General features: G+C 44.6%; 1 protein-coding gene and 1 long non-coding RNA gene across 2 annotated transcripts; both read right to left on the minus strand.

Annotated features, from left to right (window-relative positions):
* Nucleotides 1–5,987: 5,987 nt before the first annotated feature.
* LOC113022822 (uncharacterized) lies at nt 5,988–10,847 on the minus strand. The gene is made up of 2 exons (XM_026168673.2): nt 6,626–10,847; nt 5,988–6,148 (listed from the first exon to the last, which is right to left on the minus strand). The coding sequence occupies exon 1, from the start codon at nt 10,759–10,761 to the stop codon at nt 6,925–6,927; it is 3,837 nt and encodes a 1,278-aa protein (XP_026024458.2). The 5' UTR covers nt 10,762–10,847; the 3' UTR covers nt 5,988–6,148; nt 6,626–6,924.
* A 12,220-nt stretch (nt 10,848–23,067) lies between these two features.
* LOC145420681 (uncharacterized) lies at nt 23,068–23,383 on the minus strand. The gene is made up of 2 exons (XR_013901998.1): nt 23,259–23,383; nt 23,068–23,162 (listed from the first exon to the last, which is right to left on the minus strand). It is a non-coding gene; the product is annotated as an uncharacterized LOC145420681 (long non-coding RNA).
* Nucleotides 23,384–26,739: the final 3,356 nt, after the last annotated feature.

Below are 26,739 nucleotides of genomic sequence, written 5' to 3' on the forward strand. Positions count from 1 at the left end.
ATGGATGCCGTTTCTCCTAACAAGACCAGGTTTCCTCCAGAAGGTTTGCCAATTATCTATGAAGCCCACATTGTTTTGTGGACACCACTCAGACAGACAGCAATTTAAGAAGAACATGCGGCTAAACATGTCACACCTGGTCTGATTGGGGAGGGGACCAGAGAAAACTACACAGTCCCACATTGTTTTGGCAAAGTTACACACCGATTCAATATTGATTTTAATGACCTCCAATTGACGTAATCAGGTGGCATTACTGCCGATGTGAATTGTAATTTTACTGAATTTACATTTACCCTTAGCCAGCAGTTTTAAATTTCCCTCAATGTCACCTGTTCTGGCCCCTGGAAGACAGTTGACTATGGTTGCTGGTGTCTCTAGCTTCACATGTCTGAGAACAGAATCGCCAATTAATAGAGTTTGATCCCCGGTGGGTGTGTCGCCGAGTAGGGAAAAACGGTTACACACATGAACAGGTTGGTGGTGTACCTGGGGCTTCTGTTTAAGACTATGCTTCCTCCTCACTGCCACCCAGTTGTCCTCTTTCCCCTGCTGCTCGGGGCCTCCCGGGGGGAACAGCTATAGGGCCTACGCTACCTTCGGCTGTACCGGCTACAGGGGCCTGGCTAGCTACGGGTGTATCAGAGTTTCCAATTCAGTAATCCTATCCTTTAGAGCCCCCCCCCCCCCAAGAGCACCTGGCTGCAGCCACTGGGGAGCGCCATATTGCAACCTCCACAGTAACCAGAAACACGTGACCTCCACACTAACCGGACACACGTGACCTCCACACTAACCGGAAACACGTGACCTCCACACTAACCGGAAACATGTAACTTCAGTTAAATTGACTTTGACCACAAGAGCACCTGGCTGCAGCCACTGGGGAGCGCCATATTGCAACCTCCACAGTAACCGGAAACACGTGACCTCCACACTAACCGGAAACACGTAACTTCAGTTAAATCGACTTTGACAGTGAAAACAAAATTGTGGGGTTTTTTTACTATTCATGCTGATAAATAAATTTGGTTCTAAGTGTTTTTTAACACTCTGGGATTATTAAAAAAAATCACCATCCCTTCAGCTTGTTCGTGGCAAAAGTGTCCATGTGTTATGTTTTTATTTCTTTGCTACTTTTTCTGCATAAAGGTTTTTTCATAAATATAAACTAGTCATTACTTTTTACATGTTTAATCCTTCAAACACCTTTTTCTAGTACAATGCACTTGTTTGAAGACAACCTCAAAACTAGGGATGGGTACCGGTGTCCGGTGCCATGATGGCACCGGTTCTGACATAAACGGTAGTAACCAGACCGAAAAGCAGCGCACATTTCGGTGCTTTATTTCGGTGCTTTTTTTTCCTGAGCTGTGATACACTTTAGATTCTAGCCAATCATTTTATGTTTCCGAGGATAGTAGGCGGGGCCAGGTACGTACGTTCTGTTAGAGCAGAGCTACAGATTAAAAATGCCCAAGGCGAAGCGGTTAAAAGTCTGGCTGTACTTCACAGCAAAATATGCAAACTCAGCAGCAACAAGTGCTTTAAGCTGATACTGTGATACTGTCAAAGGAGGTAACACCTCAAATCCGATGAAACACCTGGCGACGCATAGCGTTTTTTTAAAAAGCCCAGAAATGCGCCGTATTTGATAGCTTGCTGCGAGACCTCACACCGAGCACATCTACTGCGGGTGGGTTGCCTGTTATGCAACATCCCCCAAAAACACGAAGAGGAGAGTCCTGGCCCCTAGCCCTGCCAGTGTAGCAGAAATGATGACGGATGATGGTGGCAGCAGCCGTTCTTCTCTGCGTGAGTAGCTAATTTACGTTGAGTAGGCTAACCACGTTATTACATTAATGCATGTAAGGTGAACTAGCAAACATCATCATAGCTACATGCGGCTGTCCTCTTGTTTGATGGCAGATACTCCCTTCACCCTGGCTAAAAAGGCTAAAATGACCAAAGAAAAAGTGGAAAACAGTTAAACATGAGAGGTTTAGGACAAAGTTTGTGTTTTTTCCATTGTTTAAGCACTGCTTCCAGCCAAGAGTGATACCATATATGCCCCATAGCTGCAGAAAAGGCTAACATTGTTATATTTTTACAAAAAACAGCTGAACATGAGAGGTTTTTGGACCAATTTTGTGTTCTCCATTCTTTAAGCACCGGTTTGAGCACCGTTTGAGCACCGGCGCCGTTTCAAAAGTACCGATTTGGCACCGGTATCGGATAAAACCTAAACGATACCCATCCCTACTCAAAACTCACCATTTCATATATCAGCAGTGCTACTGGAAATTATTGTAAAGTCATCCCTCACAATAACGCGGTTCTACTTTTGCGGACTGTTTCGCTGATTTTTTTTTTTATAGATTTTTTTTTTATTACAGTACATTGTGTTGTGCGTTCTGATTGCTGTGGAACATTGTCAATCAACCTAGTACAGTGTCTCCTGTACACCAGCGGTCGCCAACAGAGCCACGGACCAGTACCGGTCCGTTGAGTCTGTTTCCCTGGGTCTTTTCCCGTGTTGTGGTCGTGTGTCTTATTTTGAAAGAACTATTTACGCGTTACCATAGCGACCAGAGAGAATCAAGAAGCAGAGAGGAGGATGTTACTCTCAATGTTGTTGGCGCAACAAGACACTGCTCATAAAGTTACACAAGTACACAGCCGAATTCACATTTATTATGATATTTACAAAATACCACCGTTTTTGTCTTTGTTTGTATCATTTTATTTTGTTGTATTTATCTGCAACACCTTAAAAGCCCGTGCGTGAAAATATTGTCTCACATTAAACTGGTCCGTGGTGCAAAAAAGGTTGGGGACCACTGCTGTACACTACAGAATGCGTTTAGCTTGTCGAATTTATATAAATCTGCCCACGAAACGTTTTGCACGGTTTCATTTTATAATACTGGACTTATGTTTTTATGATGGGTTGAACTTTAAGTGTTTAAACAAAAGAGAAAATGCGATAAACGAGGGACTGCTGTATTATTAATAGTAGAGTCTGGGACATCTAATTGATTAACATCCACATTGATTATCATGCACTATTATTTTTGTTCAAGGAGAGCAAAAACTATAAAACTCTCTCTCAGCAAAAATGGCCACTTTTGTGTATGTTCACAAAATGCTGTAAAATATATATTTATTAAAACATTTATCTACTTTCACCGACTTGACCCTTTAAATTAGCACCAGTCCTTTTCATCAAAACCATTTTATCTACATTCTTTTTTTTTTACTCTTTAAATGCCAGTTAGGTTATATATAGTACCAGTAACGTTTCAGATAAAAAGGTGATAAAGTCCTAATGGTTTCATAAATCTTCCTATTTATTTATTTTTTTCATATAAGCATCGGGGGCAAGGCTGTCTTGCAATTGTTGAGGTTCACTAGTGTGCGTCCTATTTCTTCCAGGATCACTCTTCATTTGTAGGTTTTAGTGGACTCTTAGTACTGTGAAGTGGTTTTCATGGGACAAAGGCTTGTATGCCAAGATCTGGGAGATTGTAGAAATGAGCAGTAATGTCCTTCTTACCATCTTTCCAGAAAAATAAGTGATCTGGAAGCTGTTACGCTTACTTACAGCAGCAGCACTTTCTGCAGCTGCATTAAGTCCAGGACACATTTACTAACAGTATGTGTTGCTGTATGTGCTGCAGCTTTGAATCTTTTATTAATATATATTTTGTTAATATATTGGCTATGGTGTCTTGTTATGAAATGTACAAGAGTAAAAGTGTTAGCATGTGCTTCAAAGCTAAGTTTGACTGGGAAACTCAAAGCTCAATAGTCTGTATCAACAACAATTCACTGCAGCCTGTGTAATATTTGATGCGTCATAATTTCTTCCAGTCTATATTCCATCCATCCATCCATCTTCATCCGCTTTATCCGAGGCCGGGTCGCGGGGGCAGCAGCCTAAGCAAAGAGGCCCAGACCTCCCTCTCCCCAGCCACCTCCTCCAGCTTATCCGGGGGAACACCACGGTGTTCCCAGGCCAGCCGAGAGATATAATCTCTCCAGCATGTCCTGGGTCTGCCCCGGGGCCTCCTCCCGGTGGGACATGCCTGGAACACCTCACCCAGGAGGCGCCCAGGGGGCATCCTTGTCAGATGCCCGAATCACCTCAGCTGGCTCCTTTCGATGTGGAGCAGCAACAGCTCTACTCTGAGCCCCTCCCGGATGGCCAAACTTCTCACCCTATTTCTAAGGGAGAGGCCAGCCACCCTTCGGAGGAAGCTCATTTCTGCCGCTTGTATCCGCGATCTCGTTCTTTCGGTCACTACCCACAGCTCGTGGCCATAGGTGAGGGTAGGGACGTAGATCGACTGGTAAATTGAGAGCTTCGCTTTTACACTCAGCTCCCTCTTCACCACGACGGACCGGTGCAGCGTCTGCATTACTGCAGCTGCAGCCCCAATCCGTCTGTCGATCTCCGGCTCCCTTCTCCCATCACTCGCGAACAAGACCCCGAGATACTTGAACTCCTCCACTTGGGGCAGGAACTCATCCCCGACCCGGAGTGGGCACTCCACCCTTTTCCGGCTGAGAACCATGGCCTCAGATTTGGAGGTGCTGATCCTCATTCCCGCTGCTTCACACTCGGCTGCGAACCGGTCCAGTGCGAGCTGGAGGCCCTCACCCGATGAAGCCAACAGAACCACATCATCCGCAAAAATCAGAGATGAGATTCTGAGGCCACCAAAGCGAAAGCCCTCCGCCACTTGGCTGCGCCTAGAAATCCTGTCCATAAAAATTATGAACAGAACCGAAGGCAAAGGGCAGCCCTGGCGGAGCCCATCACCCACCGGGAACAAGTCCGACTTATTGCCGGCAATGCGAACCAAGCTCTTGCAACGGTTGTATAGGGATCGAATGGCCCGTAGCAATGGGCCAGACACCCCATACTCCCGCAACACCTCCCACAGGACACCCCGAGGGACAAAAAACACATGTAGACTGGTTGGGCAAACTCCCATGCACCCTCAAGTATCCTCGAGAGGATAAAGAGCTGGTCCAGTGTTCCGCGACCAGGACGAAAACCGCATTGTTCCTCCTGTATCCGAGGTTCGACTAGCGGACGAACTCTCCTTTCCAGCACCCTGGCATAGACTTTCCCAGGGAGGCTGAGGAGTGTGATCCCCCTGTAGTTGGAACACACCCTCCGGTCCCCCTTCTTAAAGATGGGGACCACCACCCCGGTCTGCCAGTCCACAGGTACTGCCCCTGATCTCCACGCAACATTGCAGAGGCGTGTCAACCAGGACAGCCCTACAATGTCCAGAGCCTTCAGGAACTCGGGGCGGACCTCATCAGTTGTTTAACTGCCTCAGTGACCTCGCCCCCGGAAATTGGCGGGTCATTCCCCTCATCCCCAGACTCTGCTTCCTCCTCGGAAGACGTGTCAGTGGGATTAAGGAGGTCCTCGAAGTATTCCTTCCACCGCCTGACAATTTTCTCAGTCGACGTCAGCAGCACTCCGCCAGCACTATACACAGTGCAGGTAGAGCACCGCTTTCCCCTCCTGAGACGCCTGACGGTTTGCCAGAATCTCTTCAAGGCAGTCCGAAAGTCTTTTTCCATGGCCTCTCCAAACTCCTCCCACACCCGAGTTTTTGCTTCAGCCACTGCCCGTGCCGCATTCCGCTTGGCCTGTTGATACCTGTCGGCAGCCTCCGGAGTCCCACAGGCTAACCAAGCCCGATAGGACTCCTTCTTCAGCCTGGTGGCTCCCTTCACCTCTGGTGTCCACCAATTGGTTCGGGGATTACCACCACAGCAGGCACCAACCACCTTGCGGCCGCAGCTCAATGCAGCAGCTTCGGCAGAATATGGTCCATTCGGACTCAATGTCCCCAGTCTCCCTCGGAATGCTGTTGAAGCTCTGCCGGAGGTGTGCGTTGAAGATCTCGCGGATTGGGGCCTCTGCTAGACGTTCCCAGCACACCCTCACTACGCGTTTAGGTGCACTGTCAAGCTCTCTAAGTTTGTGCAGCTTCCCCGCTTGAAAGGGATTGATGCATCTACCACAGGTGTTTAACTGGGTTTCACTCAATGACCAGGCAGATCTTTTGTTTTCCTTTTCTTTAATCTTCTTTTCGGCCACAGTCAGCCATAGGTGAAAAACCTTTAAATACAAACCAAAAAACCCAAATACAAATTATGTTTGTTATCACACATCTGCAAATATTGTAAACAATCCCAAACACATTTTTTTTTCTTTTTTTTTTTAAACACATCAATGCAGTGCATAAGCTTTGTAGTACAATATTTGCTTGAGTATTTTTAAATGCTCAAATTACGTAATTCACTAACAATTCTACATACACCTTGAGAAATACTGCTTTCTATTAAAGTGCTAAATTAAATAATCAATCTGCATTAGAACTTGAGCAGTAACAATAGTATTTATAACCAGCTTCTCTTAACCATATGCAAGCATTAACAGTCTTCCATATGCAGACCAACAATAAACAATGGTGCCGCTCGTAAACAGGCAACCAACTCACGGCACAGTGCTAATGCTACGTAAGCTAGCGGCAGCCGCGATTCTTTAGCAACTCGCTTCAAAGTCTTTTACCATAGTCAGCAACCATTCCCTTACCGGCTGCCTCCCTGGCTTTGTAGATACTTCAGTTCCACACAATATTCATGTTGGCGACAACTTATTGAAGGAATTATGCTGGGCTTTTCCCGAAAGTGGCACCTTCCTATTGCTTCCCAGTTCGCCTTTCTTTTTCTTCCCGACAGAAACCCAGACACAAGATTAGTTCCGCCCTCCAGTCTGTCACGTTTACTTTTTCCCTCAGGGCTCTCCACCTCCTACTCGGTTTGACTTGACACCTCCCACTCGATCTTCCCTTGGAACACAGGAGATCGCCAAGTACACAAGCAAACCGCAGTTTAACTCATCCCATTTAAGCATGACACTGACGACTTGGTCCCATTTTGCTCCTCCACAGGTAACAGAACAACTAGACGTCTGACGTCTCTATGAAGGATGGTAGCTTGAGCCACCGGAGTCGCTCCCCTTGAACCAGAGCTTAAGTCCTCCGCCCTCAAGGACCTAGCCACAGAACCACTGTAACTTGGGCATACCCGGACATTGACGTCCCTCACAATACCCTTTTTGTCAGGATTAGTGCTGACAACCATGCCCATTTTGAAGTGCCCTCTCAGTGCATTCTGATCACTTAACCAGACGACATCTCCAACAGTGACATTTCTGTGTGCAGTGTGCCACTTGCTCCTTACAAACAAATTAGGGCCAGCAAGTTGGCTCCAGGACCTCCAAAACTTGCTCACTTCTGCCTGGATTGCTTGAAGTCTCTTATAGGGGTAAACGGAAAAGTCAAACATCTTGAAGTCCCCACTTTGAGATGCTCGACCAAGAAAAAGACTGTTGGGTGTGACATAATGAATGCAACCTTCCCGACTCTCTACTCTGGCATCAATCGGGCGCTCATTTGCAAGGTTAGCTGCCACATGAAGAGCTGTCTGGAACTCACTGTAACTTAGCCCAGACTCCCTTCCAAGACTCTGGAGTGCTCTCTTCACAATGCGCACGGCAGCCTCAGCAGCTCCATTTCTATGTGGGGAATCAGCCGGATTTACTTTCCACATCCACTCTGTTCCATTCTTTGTCGCAGTCTCCTCCAAGACAAACTTATTCTGACTTTCCAAGAATCCGTAAAGTTCCTTCAAGACAGACTTTGCTCCTATGAAATTAGTACCTGGGTCTGACCAGATCTTTCTTGGATGTCCTCTAATTGCTGTAAATCTCTGGTAAGCCATTAAGAAGCCTTCAGTCGACAAGGCGTTTACTAACTCCGTGTGAATCGCCCTGCTGGCCATACAGCAGAATACAACCCCCCAAACCTTTATCATGAGTCTTTTCTTGATGTCATCCTTCACTTGGTAGGGTCCAAAGAGATCCACTGTTGTGAACTCAAAAGGTAAAGCAGGTTGGGTTCTTTCCGGAGGTAAGTCGCCCATTATTTGCCGGCAACTCTGTGCTTTTGCTTTCCGGCAAACCACACAACCATCCACAACTTTTTGAGCAATCCTTCTCCCTCTTATGACCCACGCTTTCTTCCTCATTCTGAGCAGGGTCCCAGCAACTCCCTCATGACTCTCATTGTGGGCCTCCCGAGCCAACAGTGTAGAGATCCAAGCATCATAAGCCAAGATGGGAACACTAACCTGGTCTTTCTTAAAAGCTTGCAATCGGCCGCCACAAACAAAGAGCCCAGAGCTTGGGTCTTTGTATACAACCAGTCTATCTGTAGTAGTGCTTGGGAAGACAGCGCTGTCTTGTGCTGCAAGGAAGATGTCTCTTAGGGCATCTTCACGTTCCTTCACCGAAATTACTCCTGCCAACGGGACTGCCTCCCACTTTGGGTCATTTGCAGATGGATGTCCCCCAAGAAACTTTCTAGCTGCTCTCCAAGTCCAAGCAACTGATCTAACTAATCGAGTTAGGTCACTGAACCGCTTGACATCTAAAAGGTTCTTGATGACCGACCCTGCAGGTGGTCTTCGCTGCTCTCCCTGGGCCTCAGCAGCCCGACTTCGCTTTTCTTCTTGCCCTTTTATCTCGGCCCTTGTCAAGGCAGCGACAAACGCCTTTCTTTGCAGCTTATTGACGTTTTCTTTGGCAGTGGCGGCTAACTCTTTAGCTGACCTGACTGGCCACTCGCACACCGGCAAACTCAAGAACTTTGGACCATTTTGCCATTCTGAGTCTTCATCTAGATCCCTGGGACTAGCTCCTCTTGTGACTACATCCGCAATGTTCTGAGGGCCAGGAACCCACCACCAATCTTGAATCCTTGTGCTGCTCTGTATTTCTCCAATCCTATTTGCAAAAAAGGTCTGGTACCCATAGCTCTCCCGCTGTATTGCCCCAATGACGGTTTGGCTATCGACAAAGTGATACCTCTCAACCTGAATCCGGCTTTGCGCCTCAAAGTATTTCTTTAGGCGTGAGCCAAACACTGCCCCACACAGCTCTGCTTTGACAACATCCCCTTTGTGGTCCAATGGAGTTAACTTAGCTTTGGACTCCACCAACCTGATGATTGTGCCCTGATCTGAATTCCACCTTAAGTACAACACTGCCCCATAGGCTTGCTCACTTCCATCGGAGAAAGTAATTGCCCAGGGTTCTTCGGTGAAGCACGGGGGAGTTAGCGCCCTTGCAAATGTGACTTTGCTGAGCTGGGCATACTCCTCAAAAAGCCTAATGGCGTCCTCCCTCAGGGCATCTGAGAGCGCCATATCCCAAGTGTCCTTGACCAAGCAGCTTTCTACTTTTGTCTCTTGGAATGCCCTGCGAACTAAGATTGCTCCTTTTTGCTTTGCAGGAGTGACCAAACCGACTGGGTCATACAACCCTGACACTTGGCTGAGAAGCTCTCTTCGCGTCAGTGGGTTTGGCGTGTGGGTCTTAATCTGCTCCTGGGCAAGGTCTTGGCCAACTCGCATCTTTTTCTTCCTCTTGGAGAAGTTGATTGCTACCATGACATGAAGCTTGTCTTCTTCCACTATGTAACCCAGACCAAGAGCTTTGTTTTCTTCGTCACGCATTTGGTTTGGTAGGACAATGGTTTTCATTCTTGTTTTCTCACCCTCGTCATTGCGCTTCCTCCTCCCACTTTGACCAGACAAGACCCAAGGTTTCAGCTCAAATCCTCCAGCCTTTAGGATCCGCCCAATGTTCTCCGTAATGACTTCTAGTTGGTTCATGTCATTGTGAGAGGTAAGGATGTCGTCGACATAGCTGTCTTGCTGGAGTACACGACGTTCCTCCTTGAGGTGGGAAAAGGTAGAAAGGCTGGCAGTTTCACGCACTGCCAGCTGTGCAATGCATCCTGCCGGTTTATCTCCAATGTTCACCCTTGTAATGGCATATTCCTCTAGCTCGTCATCCACAGAGTCCCGCCAGAGGAACCTATGCAGGTGCATCTCTTTGTCTTCCAACCAAACTGAATTGTACATCTTTTTTATGTCACCAAGGGCTCTGTACACTCCGCCCCTGAATCTGAGGAGAACTGCTCGAATCTGGTTGAGGACATCTGGACCCTTTATTAGCAGGTCGTTCAAGCTCACACCTCTAAACCTCTGGCTGCTATTCCACACAAGCCTCACTGGAGTTGTAACAGAGTGGGGATTCGGAGCAATGAGGTGGCTCACGTACCACACTGGCCCATCCCAGTTACTGATCATGTCCTTGGACAACTTGACTGCGGCTCCACGCTCCACCATGTCATGCACCTGAGCGGCATAAGCAGCTTTCCATTCAGGCTCCTTGGCCAATTGTTTCTCTGTCCGGAGGAATGTGCTCTCAAGTCCTTTTTTGTTATCTGATAAGGATACTGGATCTTCAGCCCAAGGGTATCTGGTATGCCAGTGTGGCTCGTCGCTGTGGCCATCACCCATGACATAGGTGAGTCCTTCTCTTATTATTTCAAGCTCTCTCTCCTCGGCCAGTGTCATTTCTTTCCCACCTGGCTGGCAATTTCCGCAACGACAACCCCCACACTTTGGCTCACATGCAGCACCAATACTATCCCACTTCCACCACTCTAAGAATCCTCGACTGGTGGTTGAGGTACTTGACCTCTGAAGCTTAGCGGGAACGTGCTTCCTTGTTGAAGACTGGTCTGAGGCCTCGCCAATGAGCTCCTCATACTTGACAGCTGCTGCTCTCATTGACCTGGCAAAGTGTGTCTTGGACATGTGGGCAGAGACAGTAAGCTCCTCGAAGAGCTCAGGGTGAGTTCCCCCAACTGTCTTTCCAAGTGGCCCATCCCATAACACAAGGTCACCGATGACTCTGCTCCTCTGAGGCGCTAGCCGACCTTCTTTATGACTTATAAGCAGATGAATGTCTTTCGGTCTTACAAGATTGTTGAGTGGTATATCCGGAAAGAACCTTTGTAGCTGACTCGGTGTGACATGTTTGTGGACTTCTGCTATGCTGTCGAGTCCATAGCAGACCAGTTGGTGTGACCTAAGGGTGCCTCTAGGCGTTCTGACTCGGATCTTCAAAAGATACCGCCTTGTTCTCACGTGCGTTTTCATTTCCCCTACTCCATGAACAACCAGAGTGATTTCTTCACTTCTTAGGTTAAGACCGCTTGCAGCTCTGTGGGTTATATAGTTGGTGTCAGAAGCCAGGTCAATTAATGTCCCAATCTTTTGCCCAGCATTAGCTGTGACCTCAAGGAGCATCATGATTACTGGCAGCTCTCGAAGCCCACCTTCAAACAGGAGGCTTGGCTTCTCCTTGGTGGTGCTGCATGCCCTAGATGCAGTGTTTGAAAACGCATCCCTGCATTTTCTTGCCAGTTCAGGTGACAGTTTTCTGAGGAACTCCTCCTGATCCTCCGTACATTTCCTGCTGACCTTTCCTCCCTCTGGATCAGATCTGTTTTGCCTCCCTGCTGCACTCCCCTTCCTCACCTCAGCATTAGGGCATAGGTAGTAATGGTGCTCCGCAGCGCGTGCTTCTTTGCAGCCTGGGTTTTTGCACAGATAAGCGGGTTTGCAGTATGACCCATTGTCATGAACCTCGAGACAACTCCAGCATGCGCCTAGTTTCTTAATTGCGGCCTTCTTTTCTGCAAGCTTTAATGTCTTAAATTGCCTGCAGAAGTAGAGTTTCTTTTTATGCTTTCCATCACCGCAGACCACACACCCTTCATCACTACCTGATTTGGTGAATTTGGTTCTGGAATGTTTCAGCTCCACTCTTTCTCGCTTACTTGGCTCTTCCTCTCTCAGATGATCAAGCTGTTCATATATGGTTTCTTGCTCTTTGAGGAATTCCAGAAGACTATCAAATCGTTTTTCTGGGGTGACCGTGTTTCTACTGTCAGCAACATAAATAAGCCACTCCTTTTTGAGTGTTTCCGGAAGTTTACTTTCGATTGACTTTGTCACCAGTGGGTTTTTTATGGCCCCCGTGTCACCAAGGTCAACCAGGTCTTGAAGCGCTTTCTCCACAGCTTGAATTAATTCCACTATTTTTCTTGGCTGGTGGCTCTTAACAGCTGGCATCCTCTGTAACTCCTCCACTATTTCAATAGCAATTGATGTTTGATTGCCGAACCGATTCTCCAAAACACGAAAGATGTCGTCTGCAGTGTTGTAAGTGGTGAGTCGAAGTTCTTTCGTTATTTTCTCATCCACACTATCAAGTAGCTGAAACTTTTTGATCTCTTTCGAACCAGATGGCTCCGCCTGCCCCTGAAGAACCTCCCATTCCTTCTTCCATCTGTGGAAGTCTCGTTTATTTCCAAGAAACTTAGGAAGTGCTGTTGGTTTCAGCTTGATGATTGGCATGGGGCAGCTGGAGGTAACTGGCAATGATGACAGGTGATCGGCATCCTCCTTTATTCTCATTTCCAGAAAGTCAGCTTTTCTGGAAACCAGCCTGGGGACGCCGAGTTCCAGCCTCTGTATGTTGCTTTGAAGATCTCTCCGAATACCTGATGGGATCCAATGCTTCCACTTGCTATACCTCTCCTTTGCCACTCCCACCAATTCTTTCAGGTGGCCAAGAACGAAATCATACACTTCATAATTACCGTCAGGCGTAATGGCAGCAACATGATCACACTCAGCCTCTGCTGCCTGTAGTGCTGTGGACAATTCTGCACTTCCAAAGTTGGCCCAGAGAGCCTCTCTGACTAGGGTTTTTATTTCCTTCAGTTTTAACTCACATTCACTTGCAGTCTTTGCTAAGTCGGCTCTCTGCTGTTCTGTCAGCACAGCTGCTTCACTTGTGTCAGGCTTTGCCTCTAGCTCCGTGATGAAACCGGCCTCTAGATCATCATTGGCCTCCATGACTTTCTCTGCTTCCATTGTCAGTCTATTGAAACTGTCTTTGAGTTCTTCTTCAGTCATATCCTCATGCGTCCTCGTAATGCTATTAACCAGACGAGAGAATGATCTCTTGGCTGTTGCCCTCACTCCTTTGAGTTGTTCAACTGACTTTCCAGCAGCTTGGTCTGCCATTTTTGTGTGCTCAGCTTGAACTGGGGTTTATTTACTAATGGGAATGGCACATGCAACTTGAGGGATTCTCCAAATTTCCTCTTTGCACTAATTATTCCCTTATCCCAGGACTAAAGGTCATTTTTCCCAGATTTGATTTCCCGGTTTTTCACTGTCAAGCTCTCTAAGTTTGTGCAGCTTCCCCGCTTGAAAGGGATTGATGCATCTACCACAGGTGTTTAACTGGGTTTCACTCAATGACCAGGCAGATCTTTTGTTTTCCTTTTCTTTAATCTTCTTTTCGGCCACAGTCAGCCATAGGTGAAAAACCTTTAAATACAAACCAAAAAACCCAAATACAAATTATGTTTGCTATCACACATCTGCAAATATTGTAAACAATCCCAAACACATTTTCTTTTTTTTCTTTTTTTTTAAACACATCAATGCAGTGCATAAGCTTTGTAGTACAATATTTTCTTGAGTATTTTTAAATGCTCAAATTACGTAATTCACTAACAATTGTACATACACCTTGAGAAATACTGCTTTCTATTAAAGTGCTAAATTAAATAATCAATCTGCATTAGAACTTGAGCAGTAACAATAGTATTTATAACCAGCTTCTCTTAACCATATGCAAACATTAACAGTCTTCCATATGCAGACCAACAATAAACAATGGTGCCGCTCGTAAACAGGCAACCAACTCACGGCACAGTGCTAATGCTACGTAAGCTAGCGGCAGCCGCGATTCTTTAGCAACTCGCTTCAAAGTCTTTTACCATAGTCAGCAACCATTCCCTTACCGGCTGCCTCCCTGGCTTTAAAGATACTTCAGTTCCACACAATATTCATGTTGGCGACAACTTATTGAAGGAATTATGCTGGGCTTTTCCCGAAAGTGGCACCTTCCTATTGCTTCCCAGTTCGCCTTTCTTTTTCTTCCCGACAGAAACCCAGACACAAGATTAGTTCCGCCCTCCAGTCTGTCACGTTTACTTTTTCCCTCAGGGCTCTCCACCTCCTACTCGGTTTGACTTGACATGCACCAAGTCTGTCCAGCGTCCTCCCCCCCAAACCCCCCAAAATATGACTATCCAGAGTTGGGACCAGGAAGCAGAGTTGCAGTCTTACACGCCTCTCTGCAGCTTCTCTCCTCCTGCTACCCCCCCAAAAACCCATCTCCATAGAGACTGTGTCAGCTCCCAAACAGACAAAAAACAAACTAAAAACCAGCAACAAACAACTTAAACATAAACAATTACAAAGAAAGAACAATAAAGTATCCACATCTGAACCAAAGAGTAAAACAGTGAAATGTGGATTATTAAATATTAGGTCTCTCTCCTCCAAGTCTCTGTTAGTACATGACTTAATAATTGATCAACAAATTGATTTACTCTGCCTTACAGAAACCTGGTTGCAGCAGGATGATTATGTTAGTTTAAATGAATCAACACCCCCGAGTCATTCTAACTACCAGAAATCTCGAAGCACAGGCCGAGGGGGCGGTGTGGCAGCAATTTTTCACACCAGCCTATTAATTAATGAAAGACCAAGACAGACTTTTAATTCATTTGAAAGCCTGATGCTTAGCCTCGTCCACCCCAGCTGTAAAACTCAGAAACCAGTCTTACTTGTTATCATCTATCGTCCACCTGGGCCTTACACAGAGTTTCTGTCTGATTTCTCAGACTTTATATCTAATTTAGTTCTGAGCTCAGATAAAATAATTATTGTGGGTGATTTTAACATCCATGTAGATGCTAAAAATGACAGCCTCAACATGGCATTTAATCTGTTATTAGACTCAATTGGTTTCTCTCAAAATGTAAAAGAACCCACCCACCACTTTAATCACACTCTAGATCTTGTTTTAACATATGGCATAGAAACTGAACATTTAACAGTGTTTCCTTAAAAACCCTCTCCTGTCTGATCATTTCCTGATAACATTTACATTTACAATAATTGATTACACAGCGGTGGAGAGTAGACTTTATCAAAGTAGATGTCTTTCTGAAAGCGCTGTAACTAAGTTTAAGAATATAATCCACCCACTGTTATCATCTTCAATGCCCTGTACCAACATAGAGCAGAGCAGCTATCTGAACGCTACTCAAACAGAGGTCGATTATCTTGTTAATAATTTCACCTCCTCACTACGTACGACTCTGGATACTGTAGCTCCTGTGAAAACTAAGGTCTCTAATCAGAAGTACCTGACTCCGTGGTATAATTCTCAAATACGTAGCCTAAAGCAGATGACTCGTAATCTGGAGAGGAAATGGCGTGTCACAAATTTAGAGGATCATCATTTAGCCTGGAGAAATAGTTTGCTGCTTTATAAGAAAGCCCTCCGCAAAGCCAGAACATCTTACTATTCATCACTGATTGAAGAAAATAAGAACAACCCCAGGTTTCTCTTCAGCACTGTAGCCAGGCTGACAAAAAGTCAGAGCTCTTTTGAGCTAACAATCCCTTTAACGTTAACTAGTAATGACTTCATGAACTTCTTCACAAATAAAATTTTTATCATTAGAGAAAAAATTACCAGTAATCATCCCACAGATGTAATATTATCTACAGCTACTCTTAGTACCATTGATGTTAAGTTAGACTCTTTTTCTCTATGTAGCTCTCTTCACGACAACACAGACACAGGTCGGTTCTTTGAAACGGGCGTTTATTACTTGGGCCTTCTCTCCTCAGCTTCACCATCACCAGTACGCCGATACGCCATTACGCCAATACGCCATTACGCCGTGAGAACTGGTCACGAGTGAACAGTACAAACAATTAGCAACTTTACAGTACACATATTAAGTCCAAACACAAAATAAAAAACATTTCTCAAATGACAAATACCTCGTTGGCTGCTTGTCCTGAAAAGAGGTCCTTAAGTCCTTGTATTGCCCTTTCTTTTAGTAAACTTTTAGCTTAAATCGCTTCATGAGAGACATCTGCTCCCTCGCAGTCCATGAAAAGTCTCGTGTGCTCTCGTTAAGGGTATTCTCACGAGACACTAGCTCTCACCTTACACATGTACATTTCAAATAAAGACATTTCAACGCAAACTATATATATTCATGAAATTATGTAACTTAACATTTTAACAGCATTTACACTCCCACCAAAATCACTCATTGACTTAAAATGAGAGATTTTCCTCAATGAAAATTATAAGGAAGTGATGTGTGAGTGTACATTTAAGTGTAGGTCATTTAGCTTTACGTGTGTTTTAGGTGGCCTCAAGTAATGTAACTACTTTGTGAACAGGCCTCTCAAGGAAAACTGATTTAGTGATTGGTTTTCCCTTATCAAAAGTAGTGTCACTGAGCAGAAGCTTTAGCTTTCGCACCTTGCCATCTGCGCTGGGCAGGGCTTCCACAACCCTTGCAAGCTTCCACTGGTTTCTTGGTGCACTGTCATCCTTTAATATTACAATGTCATCTGGTTGCAAGTTTCGTGACAGCTTCTGCCATTTCTGTCGTTGTTGGAGGTTTAGCAGGTATTCTCGTTTCCATCGTTGCCAAAATTCATTGGCCAAAAACTGTACTCTTCTCCACCTTTTGTGCAGATAGAGATCTTCTTTGCAGAATTGTCCAGGGGGTGGCAGAATTACAGATGATTTCATGGTTAGAATGTGGTTGGGAGTGAGGGGTTCCGGACCAGTAGGATCGTGAAGATGCTCGACACTTAGTGGCCTGCTGTTGATTATGGTCATTGTTTCATACAGAAACGTTCTTAGAGTTGTGGTGTCAAGTCTGCTGGCGGACTTGTCGAGCATAGCTATCAGGATGCTTCGGATTGTTCGAATCTGGCGTTCCCAAACTCCTCCCATATGACTAGCTGATGGGACATTCAGCACAAATTCACAACCAAGCGCCCTTGTACGGTCTTGATCCATTCCTTCAAGCAATTCAGAAAGCTCCTTTCTAGCACCAACAAAGTTTGTGCCTCTATCACATCTTAGCTGGCGCACGGGTCCTCGAATAGCTATGAATGATCGAAGTGCATTCATGAATGCGTCTGTTGTCAAATCGTCAAGGGTTTCTATGTGAACTGCTCTAGAACATAGGCAGGTGAATAACAATCCGTATCGTTTCAACTCTCTCCTTCCTTCCTTCACAATAAAGGGGCCAAAACAGTCAAGCCCACAATAAGTAAAGGGGGGAGATGTCTCAATTCTCTCTCCTGGTAGATTTGCCATTTGTTGAACCTCAGTTGTTCTTCTGTATCGTCTACATTTTACACACTTGTAAATGTGTGAGGAGACCACACTTCCACATCCTAGGACCCATATTCCGCTTGCGCGCAACTCGTTCATGGTCATGCCCCTTCCTTGATGGTGTATAAGCTCATGATGATGTTTGACCAGCAGAGCTGACACATGAGATTTTTTCGGAAGAATCGCAGGATGCTTTACATCATGGTGTAAGGCTGACTGAGACAGCCGTCCTCCCACCCTAAGAACATTGGTTTCGTCCAGGAAAGCGTTCAGCTGGCGTAGCCTGTTGTGCCTGCTCAAAGTGTGTTCCTTCTTGCCTCTTATTTTCTTTATGTCTTCAGCGAAAGCGTCTTCTTGTACGAGTTTGATGATGAAGATCTCTGCTTCTCTTCGTTCTTCAAGATTAGTCGACTCATTAGTTCTCGACTGAAATCCCTTAAACTCTCTGACAAATCTCTTGAGCCTGGCAATGGCTCTCACCACTCTGGACCAGTCAGAAAATTTAGTTAAACGGTTTACCATTGGATTCTGTTCTCTTGCTTTAACTGCATGAACATGTGCTCTCCGAAGTTCAGGATCAGTAGCCTCAACTTCTTCCACCATTCCCACTTCATGTGGGAGATTTTGCTGCCAAAGGAAGTTGGGTCCTTTCAGCCAGCTAGATTCTTTCATTTGAACTGCAGTCAATCCTCTTGAGGCTCCATCAGCTGGGTTGTTTTCAGAGTTGACATGTCGCCATTGTTCAGGTTTTGTGCTAGATCTTATTCGCTGGATGCGGTTGGCCACGAATGTTTGGAACCTTTTAGCATCATTGTTCACATAGCCAAGGACCACCTTTGAGTCAGTCCAGTAATACTCTTGCACATTTTCAATCTCCAGCTCGCCTCTAATGATATCACCAATGCGGACTGAGGTCACAGCTGAAGATAACTCAAGCCTTGGGATGGTTGTTAGTTTGGTAGGGGCTACTCTTGCTTTCCCCAAGACAAGTGAACAACTTATCTGTCCTGTTTCACTCACCGCTCTAAGGTATGAGCATGCACCATACCCTTTGAAGCTTGCATCAGAAAAGTTGTGAAACTCATATAGTGAGACTTCACCAAAGTTTGATGGAAGGTAGCTTCTTGGAATCTTTAGAACTGCCAAATGAGGCAGATCTTTGAGCCATGACTCCCATTGTGGCTGGATGTGCTCGGGGAGAGGTTCGTCCCAGCTTACCTTGTCTCTACACAGTGTTTGAAGAATCTGTTTGCCGATAAGTAGGAATGGAGCCACGAAACCTAGTGGATCATAGACTGAGGCAACAGTTGAGAGAACGCCTCTCCTTGTCAGTGGGTTTTCTTTTACCACCACCCTGAACTGAAATTCATCCGCCTCAACACACCACTGAACTCCAAGTGCTCGCTCGATATGAAGTTCTCCTAGAGCCATGTTTAGATCTTTGGTCTGAACATATTCTTGTGGTGGAATTGTTGCAATCACACTCTCATCGTTGGATACAAACTTATGTAGCCGTAGATTTCCTGTTTTGCACAGAGCTCTTGATTCCTTTACCAGGCGTATAGCTTCAGCAGTCGACCTTACACTTGTCAGGCCATCATCTACATAGAAGCTTCTTTGGATGAACTTAATGGCTTCTTTGCTGAACTTGCCTTGGCCTTGTGAAGCTAGGTATTTCAGTCCAAAGTTGGAGCAACCGGGGGATGAAGCTGCCCCAAAGAGGTGTACCTTCATCCTGTACACTGAGGGTTCAGAATCCAAATCACCTCCATCCCACCAGAGGAACCTGAGATAATCTTGATGTTCCCTTGCAACGTGGAACTGGTGAAACATTTTTTCGATGTCACACATTATGGCTATAGGACCCTTTCTAAATCGACACAACACACCAACTAATGTGTTAGTCAGGTCTGGACCTGTCAAGAGATGGTCATTTAGAGAGGTTTCTTGGTAGCGTGCCGAACAATCGAAAACCACACGGATCTTCCCGGGCTTGTGGGGATGGTAGACACCATGGTGCGGTATGTACCATGCTGGCTGGTTGTCTAATTCAGACTGTGGCACCTTCTCAGCATCTCTTCTACTTATGATTTCATTCATGAAATTGACATAGTCCGTGTAATATTGTTCATTTCTCCTCAGTCGACGCTCTAATGAGCTGAGCCTGTGAACTGCACACTGTTTATTGTCTGGAAGATTAGGTTTGTCTGTCTTGAAAGGAAGCGGAAGTTCATAGTGGCCATCTTCCTTCTGTCTTATTCCAGCTTTCACTTTAGACAGAAAGAGGAGGTCCTCCTGAGAAACTGGATTATCATCTGTTGAGTGATCTGTGAAATCTGATTCAAAAGTCTTAATTATGTCAAGTGGGTTGATCTCTTTGACTTGAGTCCTGCACGCAAAGTGCACTTCCTTCTTTAGCTGAACTGATGGATGCACAGTTGGTGTCACTTGTCGTACTATGATTCTATGACTGAATCCTATTGGATCGCTGTTGTCGCTTGCTGAATGTGAGCAACCAACAATGCTCCAGCCCAGATCAGTCCGCTGCGCATATGGATGATTTTCGTCACCAGACAGGATCTCTCTTGGGAGGAGGGCTCGTTGACAGTTGTAGCCTATAAGAAGGCCTACTTCGCAATCCAACTGTGGTGGAATCTTTTCTGACAGTTGCTCTAGATGTGGCCATTTTAGAGCTGTTTCAGAGGTAGGAATGTGCAGCCTGTTTACTGGAATAAATTCTCTTGTGAAAACAGGTGGTAGTGGAATCCTTTTCTCTGAGTTGTATCCTCTCACTTGTAGACCTGTCATTTTCTGACATGGAATAACTGTCGACTTGGCAGACATTGTGGACAGTCGCAGACTGACATTCTCTCTGTTTGTGTTCAGGCCTTGAGCTACTTCATCTAGTATGAAGGTGGTATCACTCTGTGTGTCTAAGAGTGCATAAACTAGCAGTTCTTGATCTGGCTGCTTAATAGATGACACCCAGACTGGCAAGATAGAAGATGTTCGTGTGCTTAGACCCTCTTGAATAACTCTGTTGGAAGTGGCTGTTGCGGTCCTTTCTGTGGTGTCTGCCTTGTCCTTTGAAATTTCACTTGCATTTAGGTGGATTGGCCTTTGACGTTCCTTGAACTTATCGTCATGCAAACATGTTGGGTGTCTCTTTTGGCATTTCTCACACGTGCTTTTGTTATCACATTTTCTTGAGTGATGACCGGTCTTCAAACATCCAAAGCAAAGCTTCTCTGTGTGTACAAACTTAACACGATCCTGAACTGTCTTTTCTGTGAAACTTCGGCATTTGTCTAGGATGTGTCCTGTCCTTTTGCAGAAAACACATGATGTAATACTGCTCTGTGTTGTAGTTGTGGTCAGAGTCTTTGCTTGAACTATTTGGCTTCGTAGATGCCTTGGTTTCTCGCTTTCAACACTCTTAAGTGCTTGTATTGAGGAAATTGGATCGCAAGCAAGATCTGCTTCCTTTGATAGGAAGTCAACAAACACCTTGAATGGTGGGTACTCAGCTTTCACTTGTCTGACTTCCATCACTTTGCGATTCCAGCTGGAAACCAACCAATCTGGCAATTTCAGCAGAATCCTCTGACTCTCAACGCAGTCATTCAAGACCTCCAGCATCTTGACATGAGACATGGCAGCCTCACAGCTCTTGAGAAAGTCTGCAAATTCTCTTAGCTCGCAAGCATCCTTAGAACCTATCTTTGGCCATGCATGCAGCTTGTCTCTGAGTGACTTCCCAATTAGGAATGGGTCTCCGAAACGTTTCTCTAAAAGCTTCCAGGCTGAGTCATATGCTGCTTCTGTGCCCAATAGAAGAAATCCTTCCACGGCCTTCTTTGCTGTGCCACCTAAGTACTTTCTTAGGTAATACAGTTTTTCATTCTTTGGGATGTTCTTCCTTTCTATTAATGTTTCAAAGGACAGTTGCCAGTCTTTGAACTTCAAGGGATCTCCTGTAAACACCCCAGGCTCTGGTGTTGGGAGCCGGTTTGCACTCATAGCTTCTACTAGTGCATTGACCAGATCTAAGCTATTCTGCTCTTGAGGCCTCAACACTGAGGCTGGAGGAGACTGAGGTAGCTGTTGTGGACAAGGAGCTTGACTTGTGACTGCTAGGGATTGAGGAATAAATGGGGGACTTGATGCATTGAGAGAATGGGTTGTGACTGGAAGTACTGTGGAGTCAGCGACTCTAAGCTCTGGCAGTACTTCACTACCATACGACAAATCAGTTGCTTCTATGTTTTCTTCAGCTTCATCATAGACCCTCACTCGAGCTCTAGCAGCATTTAGCTTCTTTACTTCTTCTAGGCGTGCAAGTTTTCTACGTTTATCTTGGATTGCTTGCTGTCTGGCTAGGTTCTCAGCCTCTAACATTTGAAGTTCTGTTTCTTCCCTTTCTTGCTCCTCCAACACTGCCAAGACTTCCTGAGTTGCAGCAGCTTCAGCTACAGCCTCTATTCTTTTGACAGAGTGGCTGCTAGAGTGGGTAGAACTACATCCTTGACGAGACAGTGGTCTAGAAACAGAACCTGTTGAGCCTAGAACAGATCCAGCATCAGGCCAAGACTCTTCATCTTTATCTGCTTCATGACCTTTAAGCTGTCTCTCTGCTCTTTGAATAATAAATTCTGAGAATGACATGCATGTATCAACCCTGCGCCGCAGGTCTGGTTCAGGGGTTTGCGCTTGACGCAGCTCCTCATAAACCACCTTTACATCAGAACAGGTGCTTTTGATGTTCTCAATAAGCTCAGTTAACTCATCCTTAGAAGCATCACCACTTAATAACTCTTTGCCTATTCGTGCATGACACCTCCACTTCTCATAGATGATTTTGTATTTGCGTTGAATGTGCTTCAGTCTCTCATCTTGGTATGCTCTTCCCCTTTCTGTTAGGGTACGCGCCCTCTCACTTCTTCGAAACCCCTCTAGTTCTGCTGCAGATTCAGTGACAGTAGCTTCAGCTTGAGCGGATTGTTCAGCATCTTTATGGCAGGTCTCTCTGCTTATGTTAGACATGTTGAGATTATAGCAGTGTGATTGTGCAGCTATTAAACTTCAACTAGATTTCTTCTGGACTATGTGTAAGTGAAAGTTGCAATAAACTTAATTTGAATTAAGGTTCATAAATGTATGTATGAGTCTTCCAACACACTGTTGACTTCAATACTGAACTTAAGTTTCAAACAGACAAGAACAACAAAAATCACCTTATCACAAATATACAATAACAGTGTAAATGTACTTAGAAATACCTTAAATCCTTATCATTTACATTACTAAAGGTTTTCAAGTTTTCACATCAGTATAGTACCCCTTTAAAATTCACATAAGGTGCCCTTTAAACTCAGCAGATTTTGTATAACTCAAAATTACTCATAACCTGTGAGCTTGTTAAATATTTACTTGTTTGTTCTATAAACCTTGTGATGTACAACAACTATAAATGCAAACACATTGGATTAATCTCTACATTAAGCAAGCAAGAATAACAGATGAGTCCCTTAGTTGCAATTTTCACATTTAACCACTTCTCACACCACCTTAACTTCACTTTGTGGTAGAGCTTCTCCTGATCTTAAACGTGAAAATTAGCGCTTTAACTCAGTCTAACCACCGTTGCTTGTTAATGCTGTGCCGATATGCGTTATGCACTCTGCTTATCTGACGTGATGCACCGGATCCGCGTCGTTTCGTCATCCGCGGCGATCCTGTCCTCTCCTACCCGTGTTGAGCAGGCGAGTTCTCACTGTAGCTCTCTTCACGACAACACAGACACAGGTCGGTTCTTTGAAACGGGCGTTTATTACTTGGGCCTTCTCTCCTCAGCTTCACCATCACCAGTACGCCGATACGCCATTACGCCATTACGCCGTGAGAACTGGTCACGAGCGAACAGTACAAACAATTAGCAACTTTACAGTACACATATTAAGTCCAAACACAAAATAAAAAACATTTCTCAAATGACAAATACCTCGTTGGCTGCTTGTCCTGAAAAGAGGTCCTTAAGTCCTTGTATTGCCCTTTCTTTTAGTAAACTTTTAGCTTAAATCGCTTCATGAGAGACATCTGCTCCCTCGCAGTCCATGAAAAGTCTCGTGTGCTCTCATTAAGGGTATTCTCACGAGACACTAGCTCTCACCTTACACATGTACATTTCAAATAAAGACATTTCAACGCAAACTATATATATTCATGAAATTATGTAACTTAACATTTTAACAGCATTTACACTCTAATTGATCTTTCTGAGTTAACTTCAATAATTACTTCCTCCAAGCCATCAACGTGTCTTTTAGACCCCATTCCTACAAAACTGCTCAAAGAAGTCCTGCCATTAATTAATTCTTCGATCTTAAATATGATCAACCTATCTCTAATAATCGGCTGTGTACCACAGGCATTCAAGCTAGCTGTAGTTAAACCTTTACTCAAAAAGCCATCTCTAGACCCAGCAGTCTTAGCTAATTATAGGCCAATCTCCAACCTTCCTTTCATATCAAAAATCCTTGAAAGAGTAGTTGTCAAACAGCTAACAGATCATCTGCAGAGGAATGGTTTATTTGAAGAGTTTCAGTCAGGTTTCAGAGCTCATCACAGCACAGAAACAGCTTTAGTGAAGGTTACAAATGATCTTCTTATGGCCTCTGACAGTGGACTCATCTCTGTGCTTGTCCTGCTAGACCTCAGTGCAGCATTCGATACTGTCGACCATAATATCCTATTAGAGCGATTAGAACATGCTGTAGATATTACAGGTACTGCACTGCAGTGGTTTGTATCATATCTATCTAATAGACTCCAATTTGTTCATGTAAATGGGGAGTCCTCTTCACACACTGAGGTTAATTATGGAGTTCCACAGGGTTCAGTGCTAGGACCAATTCTGTTTACATTATACATGCTTCCCTTAGGCAGTATCATTAGAAGACATAGCATACATTTTCACTGCTATGCAGATGACACCCAGCTCTACCTGTCCATGAAGCCAGATAACACACACCAATTAGTTAAACTGCAGGAATGTCTTAAAGACATAAAGACCTGGATGGCCGCTAACTTTCTGCTTCTTAATTCAGATAAAACTGAGGTTATTGTACTCGGCCCTGAAAAGCCTAGAAATATGGTATCTAACCAGATTCTTACTCTGGATGGCATTACCTTGGCCTCCAGTAACGCTGTGAGGAACCTTGGAGTCATTTTTGACCAGGACATGTCCTTCAATGCACATATTAAACAAATATGTGAGACTGCATTCTTCCATTTGCGCAACATCTCTAAAATTAGAAATATCCGGTCTCAGAGTGACGCTGAAAAGCTAGTTCATGCATTTATTACTTCCAGGCTGGACTACTGTAATTCATTATTATCAGGATGTCCAAAAAACTCACTGAAAAGCCTTCAGCTAATCCAAAATGCTGCAGCAAGAGTACTGACAGGGACTAGAAAGAGAGAGCATATTTCTTCCGTTTTGGCTTCCCTTCATTGGCTTCCTGTTAAATCCAGAATTGAATTCAAAATCCTGCTCCTCACATACAAGGTCTTAAATAATCAGGCCCCATCTTATCTTAATGACCTTGTAGTACCATATCACCCTATTAGAGCACTTCGCTCTCGCTCTGCAGGCCTACTTGTTGTTCCTAGAGTATTTAAAAGTAGAATGGGAGGGAGAGCCTTCAGTTTTCAGGCCCCTCTTCTGTGGAACCAGCTTCCAGTTTGGATTCAGGAGACAGACACTATCTCTACTTTCAAGATTAGGCTTAAAACTTTCCTTTTTGCTAAAGCATATAGCTAGGGCTGGACCAGGTGACCCTGAATCCTCCCTTAGTTATGCTGCAATAGACATAGGCTGCCGGGGGATTCCCATGATGCATTGAGTTTTTCCTTTCCAGTCACCTTTCTCGCTCACTATGTATTAACAGACCTCTCTGCATTGAATCATATTAACCTCTGTCTCTCTTCCACAGCATGTCTTTTATCCTGTCTTCCTTCTCTCACCCCAACCGGTCGCAGCAGATGGCCGCCCCTCCCTGAGCCTGGTTCTGCCGGAGGTTTCTTCCTGTTAAAAGGGAGTTTTTCCTTCCCACTGTTGCCAAAGTGCTTGCTCATAGGGGGTCATATGATTGTTGGGTTTTTCACTGTATCTATGAAGCGCCTTGAGGCGACTTATGTTGTGATTTGGCGCTATATAAATAAAATTGAATTGAATTGAATTGAATAACAGATATGATTCAATGCAGAGAGGTCTGCTCTAATAGGGTGATATGGTACTACAAGGTCATTAAGATAAGATGGGGCCTGATTATTTAAGACCTTGTATGTGAGGAGCAGGATTTAATACCAACATACCTTTGAAAGGTAAAGCATTTTTAATGTATCCATTTATATGCTCCTCAATCTTTGCCCTGACAGTAGGGCTGAAAGTGGGGCACAGAGGGCAGTGAAAGGGTCTTTTATAACACGTGTTGCATTCCTGCAATTCTAACTTGGAGGCAGAATTCCAAATGGATATGTGCATCTAAAACAGAGAGAAAAACAGATAAACACCATATACACATTTAAGTTCAGGTTTTAGCAGAAATAACACGTTACAGTTAGCATGTAAGAGATTTGGGAGAAAATTCTTTATAAAAACATAATTTACAAGACACTTTTATTTGTGACATACATATCTATTTACATATAACAGACAATTTAACAAAAGCTAACTAAAATCTGGGCAATAAAAAAGCAGAGCAGAATGGAATAGAGAATATTAGTATTTATAAATGTATAAATCTCTTTGTGACAAACTTTACAATGTTGATGCAGGTGGAATGAGAGACATGAATAAAGCGCAATATGCAGTAAATGGAACAATGTGCATTGATGTCAGATAGTGAAAAGCAGTGAAGTGAATTTGTTCAATAACAAGCAAAAATCAAATACGTCCGAAACTGACCACTAAATCCTAACCAGAGGTGTCAAAAGTACGACAGTTGTTGTAACGCTAACAAAGTGCCAACGTAATCGTAATAAATTAAGGAGTGAGTACACAGAGAGTGTGCTTCAGAGGAAGCTAGTGAAGATCATACTATCAAAAAAGAAGTTATCTAAAAGTTTTTAATTAATTGCTATGCACATATGCTACTCAAACAAACCATTGTGTGTTGGAACAGGAACAGGAAGTGATACTAGTGATGGGCAGATCGATCCAAATATTGATTGTATCGATACCAAGTCGACATTGGCATTAGATCGATACTAGCCTGGTGAGATCGGTTCTTTACTTTAAGTTCCGCTCTTGTTTGCAATGCTGTGCTTTTGGCAAAGACGAAACAGCCAGGTCGCCGGACTTGTCGCTCCTGTGTCTGCGCAGAGCAGGCACACTTTGCTACCCCTCCCACCTCTTGTGCTTAGATGTTGCACTGTCATGTGATGTGACTTAGGCTACGTTCACACTGCAGGCGAAAGCG

Source organism: Astatotilapia calliptera, chromosome 15 (assembly GCF_964374335.1).
Source record: "Astatotilapia calliptera chromosome 15, fAstCal68.1, whole genome shotgun sequence".
Taxonomy (NCBI): domain Eukaryota; kingdom Metazoa; phylum Chordata; class Actinopteri; order Cichliformes; family Cichlidae; genus Astatotilapia; species Astatotilapia calliptera.

What these genes read in the sequence shown, in the direction of transcription:
- LOC113022822 (XM_026168673.2), bottom strand. Translation starts at nt 10,761, where the DNA reads ATGTCCAAGACACACTTTGCCAGGTCAATGAGAGCAGCAGCTGTCAAG.